We start from the raw sequence: 8075 nt of genomic DNA, 5'->3' as shown, positions 1-8075 counted from the left end.
CTAGGATCAGCCAGAAATGGATTACGAATCCAATCGTATTTAGTCACATCAATTTCAGCGAAATAATGCTGAAACCTTTCTTGCAGTCCGTTTAGATGGGCAATAATTACATTCTTCACCTGATCAAGATTCAAGTTGTCAGCCTTGCACTTACACAAGCACGGAAACATATCAAAAATATTTTCTTGGCGTATCTTTTGCGTCCACAACGAAATTTTTCGGACGAAAGCATTCATCTTGTCAGTTGTTTGTAATATGGTGGTGTCCTTCCCTTGCAGAGAAGTATTCAAAACGTTCAGCTTCTCAAATATGTCCGATAAATATGCCATTAGCAGCAGCCATCGGTCGTTCTTAAGCAGGTCAGCCTTGTTGAAAGAGTTCTCCTTCAGAAACACCCACAATTCTTCCCGCAATTCAAAGACTCTTGCGAGAGCTTTTCCACGCGACAACCACCTTGATTCGCAGTAATAGAGCAAGGTGTCATAGTCGGCTCCCATGTCTTGACATATAAGAGAAAACAGGCGAGATCTGGCAGAACTGTTCTTTACAAAGTTCACCATTTTTATGACATCTGTTAGCACTGTGTTCAACTCAACACTCAAATCTTTGGAAGCTAGAACTTCACGGTGGATCATGCAGTGAGTCCAAACTACATCTGGAGCAACCTTTTTAATAAGAGATTGCAACCCTTGTTTCTTTCCAGCCATTGCAGGGGCGCCATCTGTGCACAAGCCGACGCAGGAACTCCAGGAAATGCCTTGGTCCTTAAGGAAGTCATCGACAATCCCAAAAAAATCTTGGGCTGTTGCTCTGCGTTCAATTTTCTTGCAAAATAAAAAGTCTTCCAGAAGAGTATTTTCCCACACGTAACGAATGTAAGCAATCAAATGCGAGTCACCTGCAGTGTCAGTAGCTTCATCTAACTGCAAAGCAAAATTTTTGCTTTTTATACGACTGATCAACTGATCAGACACGTCTTCAGATATCTCAGTTATTCTTCGGCGAACTGTGTCATTTGACAAAGGAATGGCTTGCAGTTGCGTAGCAGCATCTTCTCCTATCATGGTCCGTACAATGTCCATTGCTGCAGGCAGTATTAATGACTCTCCGATCGTATGTGCTTTTTTGTTTTGAGCAATGCGATAGGAAACTTGATACGAAGCCATCAAAGCTTTCTTAGGAATTGATGTATGTGAGACAAATGTTTTTTTGTCTCTTTTGTATTCTTGCAATTTTCGTTCAAAAAATTCGAGAGGTTTGCAAGCTAATTCAGCATGCTGAGTTTCCAAATGGCGCCGTAGTTTGCTTGGCTTCATACTCTCTGAAGCTAATATTGCGAGGCAAACAACACACTGTGGCCGTTCTTTACCATCAACAATAATGTTTGTAAAACCAGTTTTCAAGTATTCATTGTCATACTTTCTTACTTTCGTAGCAGGCCTTTCTGGTTTTTCATCGGCTCCAGCACCCAAAACTTGCACATCGCTCGTTTCTTCACTTTTTCTTTTCAAAAAACCACCGCAGTCAGTTCCTTTTCGCAGCACAAATTTATCCATGGCTATCTTCTTCAGAACAAACACGTGTACTTGCATCCAAAATTTTGATTAAAACTGCTGTCTTTATCCAGTCGCAGCGCATTGTCTGGTCATGGCCTTCTGTCAGGGACCTATAGAGTACTAGGACTGAGCAGTGCGAATGAAAGGGTGTGAATGATGGACGTTTCCTGAATGCCTGCCTTTTAGATGTTTAAAAACAAAGAGAGAGGTATGACTGGAGAGGGAGAGGGTAGTCAGCGATGAGAGATTGGGGGGGAGAGAGTGGGCAAAAGGTGAGAGGAGGGAGATTGGAGACTTAATTGTTTAGAGGGGGATTGTGTTTTGAGTTTTGGAAGTGAGAAGTCACTGCATGCCGAGACAGTGTACTTGAATAGGGAGAAGAGATTTGGAGTTTGAGCCCCCGCACCACTCGGTTACACAATGTAAACTAATTTCACTAATACCGGTATAAGAAACTTTTTTTAAAAAATGACCACCTTCGCGACCCCCTTGTAGGCACGTCGCGACCCCCCAGGGGGTCGCGACCCACAGGTTGAGAACCGCTGCGTTACATGATGGTTAGCATGACAGACAGTGTTGCCAGAGAGTTAAGAATAGTAATTCAGAGATAGCACTTTGTAAACAGATATGTCTTCAGAGAGATTTTGAATGTAGAATTGGAGTCCAAGAGGCGAATGTGATGTGGAAGAGGTTTATATATTGCATAATACGTACATACGAATATAAAAATTGCGTGATTATATTATTTTACGTACCTGTAATATTAAGCGAAATGACCTTTTCTTCCTTTGTAATTATATCTGTCAGCCTCAACTTCAACAACTTGTGTGCAGTCTTGACCTTCCATGAGACTGAGCACCTGTCATGTTCTGTGTTTAAACAGTGATGTCCTGTAGGCTGGTCAGTAACATGGCAAATGTTATTTCGCAAGATAATCGTACAGAAATCAACAGTTCCTTCTGTCCCGTGTGTTGACAGCTTCACCATTGCTTGACTGGGGTTACCTGGACAGGTGTCTGATAACACAAATGTTATGTGGACATCACCGTCCTCATTTTCTTGAACCACGTTGTTTGCAGAACCACTGGTGAGTTGTAGATCAACACCTGAGTTTAAAACATCAGACCATAATAGGTAACTCCTTGTGATAATTAGCTCAGTTAAATGATTGTAGAAACTATTAAAATAGCTTTGAATCATATCTTTGTCACATAAAAAAGAATTTATTACAACTTTCATTTTTTCCTCATTTAAAAAATGTGGTATTATTTGGGAAAATTTACTAAGGTGGACTTGAACCTTTCAATTAAATGATTAGAATTCTGTGCACACCACAAAAATTCAAACAATTTAAAAAAAACACTTACATGTGTTCTTGCTGCTTGTATGGGTTGGCAACATCGCAAAACACAGAATTAGAGAGCGAATGATAGTCAGTGATGTGTTCATCGTCAAACAGTCTTGTGACAAACGTTTCTAAACCCGAGACAATAAGGTCGTGTGCACGCAAGTTCACCCAAGTGAACTAGATATTTCCTGTGTTTCTGACCCAGTAAAAAATAATTTTTAAGCAGCTGTATAAGAAAGCAGGGAATATAGCCAAGTAGCATCAACATCACTACATGTCCATCTCATCATAAAGACCTTCCTAGAACTACAAAATACCAAAGATACATGGGAACCTTGGTAAAGGACAAGACCCCGATACACTTTCTCTGAACCCCATATATGTTCGGCATTCTGTGCTGCTTTATTTACCAACTGTGAAATGTTCTTAGCTTTTTCTCTTTTATAATACCGAAGTCGATTCAGCTTTTCGAACAGCATCAGAGGTCGTGTTTGCCAGTGAGATTTTTCCACATGATCAGGACTGGATGGGTTGTGATCGGCGAGTATTTGTGTGGGAGCAGGACTGTTGATTATTTTGCCTGCATAAGAGATTTTCTTTGACGATTGTTAGAAAGTATTTTCTCTGTGTTGTGCAGAATGGTTACTAACCCTCTTCGTTAACAAATGTTGCCTCCTATTCAAGCCAAAGGTTTCCTGTAGTAGGTTTTTAGCCTGTTTGTGTAGAAATTATATTCCGCCATTTGTCGGGATCTGTGTGGTGATCTCTGGTATGTCCGACAGTGTGGTCAGCTTGACTATTTTACCATTCTTTTCCTTTTTTCTTGTATGGGGAATTTTCTCTTTATTCCTTTTATTGTTCTGCGTGCGTCTATTATGCTTGTTTTAACACTAATTAATTAGTTTTATGTCGACATGCGATAATTAGCGATTCGATCTAGGAGCAAGTGAGTGTGAGGCTCTTGTTTTGTGTGACCTGGAGTCTGGTGACTTCGGAGCTGACTATCACGGAATTTTTAGGAAAACAATAGCAAGAATTTTAGTCAGCGAGTCACACAAGGATGTTTAGAATATGCAGATATATTTTTTTTCTCAGAAACATGTACGATCAGTGTAAGACACATTTGAAGGAAATGTAGCAAACATGTACAGAATTTAAAAACGATGATGATGACAGAGAAAGAGAGAGCGAAATAAAGAGAGAAGAGAGATATCAACACTTTCATTCTTAAATCCTTGCTGTAAGGCATCATCGTTTATTCTGTACTCTTCCTTACTTTTTAAACATATATTTCGTGCCTTAAATAGGAAATTTCTCATCAGGAAAGTTTTATATACACAAAAGGGTCTATTCAAAAGGCATTCTTTAAAATCATATTAAAATGTAAACTGAAAGAGGAAAAATTTATCAAGCACATTATAGTTGAATTTTCATGATCAGATAAGCTGTTTTTGTAGAGGATTTCAAGCACAACAAACATCTTCCAGTCAAGCCAGTAAAAACACTCTGAAAAAATCATTCTTCAAATTCAGCCGAGGACCATGTCCCTAACTCGTGATTCTGTCAAGGTTTCCCTTGTCCGACCTATTGTCCTAAGTGAAAAATGTGAAAATCACTTCAACTTATTTTTTAGAAAAATAACTACATCCTGTTTTCTCTCGTTTCTGCTAATGAAACAACGGAAATAAATTGACAGCATGGAAACCCGGATGATTGAGAACCGTGGAATGGAGACTTTCATCACGTTTACCTCTTGTATTACACATCATCTATTAGCTATTTGTCTAGCTGATAAGCATGTTTTAAGTTGAGCTTGACACTATTTACACATAACAAATAAATGTTTTAAAGCTATATTTACATGTGTCTCATCACAAAAAGTAATACATGTATATACATTCGTGTTAAAAATTATTTAAAAAACCAAAGTAGCATCAAATATTAAAGTCAATGCACTGTATTCAATAAAATAACCATCAGTTTCTGAATGTCAAAAAAATAAATGCATTAAATGGCAATGGTTAGTTCTAGTATTAAAACCGTACTGTGTATGAAACAAGTCTATGATGAAAGTTTAGTAGGCGATGTGATCGTACACAGTGTGAACCACTTGTCGTCGGCGACTTGGGGTAAACACTGTCTGGTCGTAAATGTCACTTTGCACAGGTTCCCGGGTGTCTGCATCTCTTTGGCTTAGTGACAATGTCTGACTGTCTTTTTGTTCCTCCATTCTAACCCCTGAATATTGTATTGTCTGATTGCTTTTGTGTGCCTGGCTTCTATGAGATAAATAGTTGTACGGTAAAATGTGATTGTATACTTGGCTTGGACTTCTGATACCTGTACAGCTTGATGGTAGTGTATTATTACATACCTGAGCGGGGTTTATAGGAGAGGACATTTTGGATGGTACAACAGTAAATTTTACTTCTGCCAGACCTTTAGAACCTTTATTTGTGTATGTAGCATGATTATATACTTGTTCAGCCCATCTTTTTTCTTTCTTGGTGGATTGCATAGTGTGTCTTCTTATCTGTGCATAGTTGGTGGTAAGTGTATCATCAGGTGGAGTTTGCCTTCTAGAAGATGTATGAGTGGATGATGGTATAACAGAACTGTATACTGGTGCCTCGATGCTGATTGCCATATCGTTTGATGTTACAATGTTGCTGCATACTTCTGTCTGACTTTGTGGAGTTGTATGGGTCAATTGCTTTGTATGATTGTATACTTCTTCCTGACTTCTGGTAACATCATCACTTGATAGTACAATATGACTGTATACTCTTGTCTTTCTTTTGGGAATGGTATAAATTACGGATAGAACTTTATTATCTTCTACTTCATGACTTCCAGGAGGTGCTAAACTACCTGGTCGAGTTTGGATGTCCTCCTGTACTTGAGGTCCTGAAGACGATCCAGTGTTTTGTTTGGGCTGCCTGACCGCGACACTTGACGGACTAACCTCCCGATCTTGTTTTGCTGGACCTTGTGGTTGCCTTGCACAGGATCCTTTAAAACAGTTGAAAAAATATGTAGCGCCTATTTATTTTGATATGAAATTATTTTAATAACGAAGAATATTCTGCTTCTGTTCAAAAATTAAAATAAATATCATTTAGATCAACGAGCTTAATATTCTTTCTAACGATGAATTAGAAATTAGCTCATTCTGTCATCCATAAACCAATTTTAATCCATTACATGAGCTCTTTTCCTTTCTATGTATGCACTCGCAAGTGCACTCTCTCTGTAATCTATACAAATGAAAAGTAACAGCTATAGGTCAGGTTTAAGATATAGACACTGTATTTAGATACCTCCAGAGCTCCATTTTCTGATAAGGACGGCAGCTACAACGACAGCGACAATAATGCCAGAACAGATTCCAAGGATCTCTGATGGTCTTAGCTTTTTTATTGGCGTGTCCTTAGTATGATAAGCAGGTATCCCTGCAAGTAGAACGTATCACAGCTAAAGAAAATGTTCTTCGTCTTCTTCACTATCTATCCCCTCTATCGTGCTGAAGATAGAATTCCTGTGTGCACGTCAGATATCCAAATATGCATCCATACATTTGGTCTCTATCGATGCTACCTTTATTTTATCTGTATAAGTATATATATATATTTTTTTTTCTTCGTAGATATTGAAAAACGTGTATATGCACACATACGTACACATGTGCATCTATATATCAAATGCATTCACATCCACACACGCGCATATAAAGTCTTGTACTTATATATCTCGTAGAGATCACGTACCGGTCTTGTTAAAGAATATTACTTTTTCTTCCCGTGTACTCATCTTTGTCACCTTCAGGATCAGAGACTCGTCCGATGGCTTGGACTTCCATGAGACTGAATAGTAATGTGCTCTGGTTAAACAAGAACATCCTGTCGAGAGGTCAGTCACAGTGCACGTGTTGTTGTTGAAAACAATGGTACAAAAATCAACAGCACGTCCTGCCTCCTGTGTTGCCAGTTTGACCACTGTCCGTCCTAAGCTGCCTTCACAGCTGTCTGATAGCACAAAGTCTATGTGGGCATCACCTTTATCATTTTCTTCTACAACATTGTCTCCAGAACCACTGGTGAGTTGTAGATCAAGACCTGAATTTAAAATATCAAACCGCTGTATGTTACTGTCAACGCGCCATTCAAATTAAACTCAGTGAAACGACCTATATTTAAATATTTTGCATGATCTCTTTGTTGCAGTAAATCACTTGAAATTCATTCAGTATTTTTAAATTAATTTTTTATTCCAATTTGGGGAACTCCATGGTGACACGCAAATAAATATTTATAGTTCCCTGCTCATCACACAAATACCTGTTTGCTCTACAAAAACACTTTTTCAAATCACACTTACATGTTTTAGTTGTCATTTCAGAGCTCGTCTGGGTCATCAGCATTGTACTAATAAAAAAGATAATAATAAGACAGGGTAGAAAGTCCAGAAATGTGTGCATCTTCTCATCATAACATACCAACTGTTTTTGGCTGTTAAGGAATAAGCAACAAAATATATGGTAGCACACGTGTGTCTAAACATGTAGACCATGCGTTCATGTGAATTCAAGCTCACGGAAGTGAAATAAATACTTCCTTCCTTTCTGAAGAAGTGGATATGATACGAATTTATTTTTATCGTAGTTATAGAGCATTGGCAAAGTGTTGCTGTGGGACAATATACGGAACTTAAGAACAAGCGGTTATTTATGCTTTGCAAATGTTGTTTCACGCTGGAACTGTCATAAATATTTCCCTGGAGAAGGTACAGCTTTTATAGTTTCGGCAAAAACTACGCTTCTGTATGAGTTCTTCAATTTTTCTTAGGAGTACGACCAATTTTTGCGACTGATAATGTCAAGGGATGACCTAACCTTAATATCACTAGTGTGCAGTGAGCTAAGTTTGTCAAGATAAGTAAAAAACTTAAAACTGTAACAAGTTAAGGAAGTATTTTTGAGAAACTCTCTTGACGGGAAAGTAGAGACAGTCCATTGTTTCGGGGCGGAACTATCCAGTAACTGTAACCCTAAATCCTAGACTTCAGTTTTCGTGGACAGACTTCCCTTCTGTAACAAATATGTGGCACACTCTTACGGACTCATTATAACAAAAAATAAGTGAATATGACTTGCTTCGAGTACAACAAAATTA

At 38.4% G+C, this 8075-nt stretch overlaps 1 protein-coding gene across 1 annotated transcript; it reads right to left on the bottom strand.

The window, feature by feature from the left end:
• Nucleotides 1-4155: 4155 nt before the first annotated feature.
• LOC112568339 lies at nucleotides 4156-7414 on the bottom strand. The gene is made up of 4 exons (XM_025245595.1): nucleotides 7282-7414; nucleotides 6672-7019; nucleotides 6225-6356; nucleotides 4156-5916 (listed from the first exon to the last, which is right to left on the bottom strand). The coding sequence occupies exons 1-4, from the start codon at nucleotides 7379-7381 to the stop codon at nucleotides 4979-4981; spliced, it is 1518 nt and encodes a 505-aa protein (XP_025101380.1). The 5' UTR covers nucleotides 7382-7414; the 3' UTR covers nucleotides 4156-4978.
• Between the last annotated feature and the right edge of the window lie 661 nt (nucleotides 7415-8075).

Source organism: Pomacea canaliculata, linkage group LG7 (assembly GCF_003073045.1).
Source record: "Pomacea canaliculata isolate SZHN2017 linkage group LG7, ASM307304v1, whole genome shotgun sequence".
NCBI lineage: Eukaryota > Metazoa > Mollusca > Gastropoda > Architaenioglossa > Ampullariidae > Pomacea > Pomacea canaliculata.
Note: the sequence above shows the minus strand (reverse complement) of the source record. Positions and strands in the feature narration are given on the sequence as shown.

What these genes read in the sequence shown, in the direction of transcription:
- LOC112568339 (XM_025245595.1), bottom strand. Translation starts at nt 7,381, where the DNA reads ATGCACACATTTCTGGACTTTCTACCCTGTCTTATTATTATCTTTTTT. An exon ending in AATATTCTTTAACAAGACCG is followed by an intron (nt 6,357 to 6,671) that starts GTACGTGATCTC and finishes TTCTACTTGCAG; the next exon opens with GGATACCTGCTTATCATACT. An exon ending in CAGAAAATGGAGCTCTGGAG is followed by an intron (nt 5,917 to 6,224) that starts GTATCTAAATAC and finishes ACTGTTTTAAAG; the next exon opens with GATCCTGTGCAAGGCAACCA.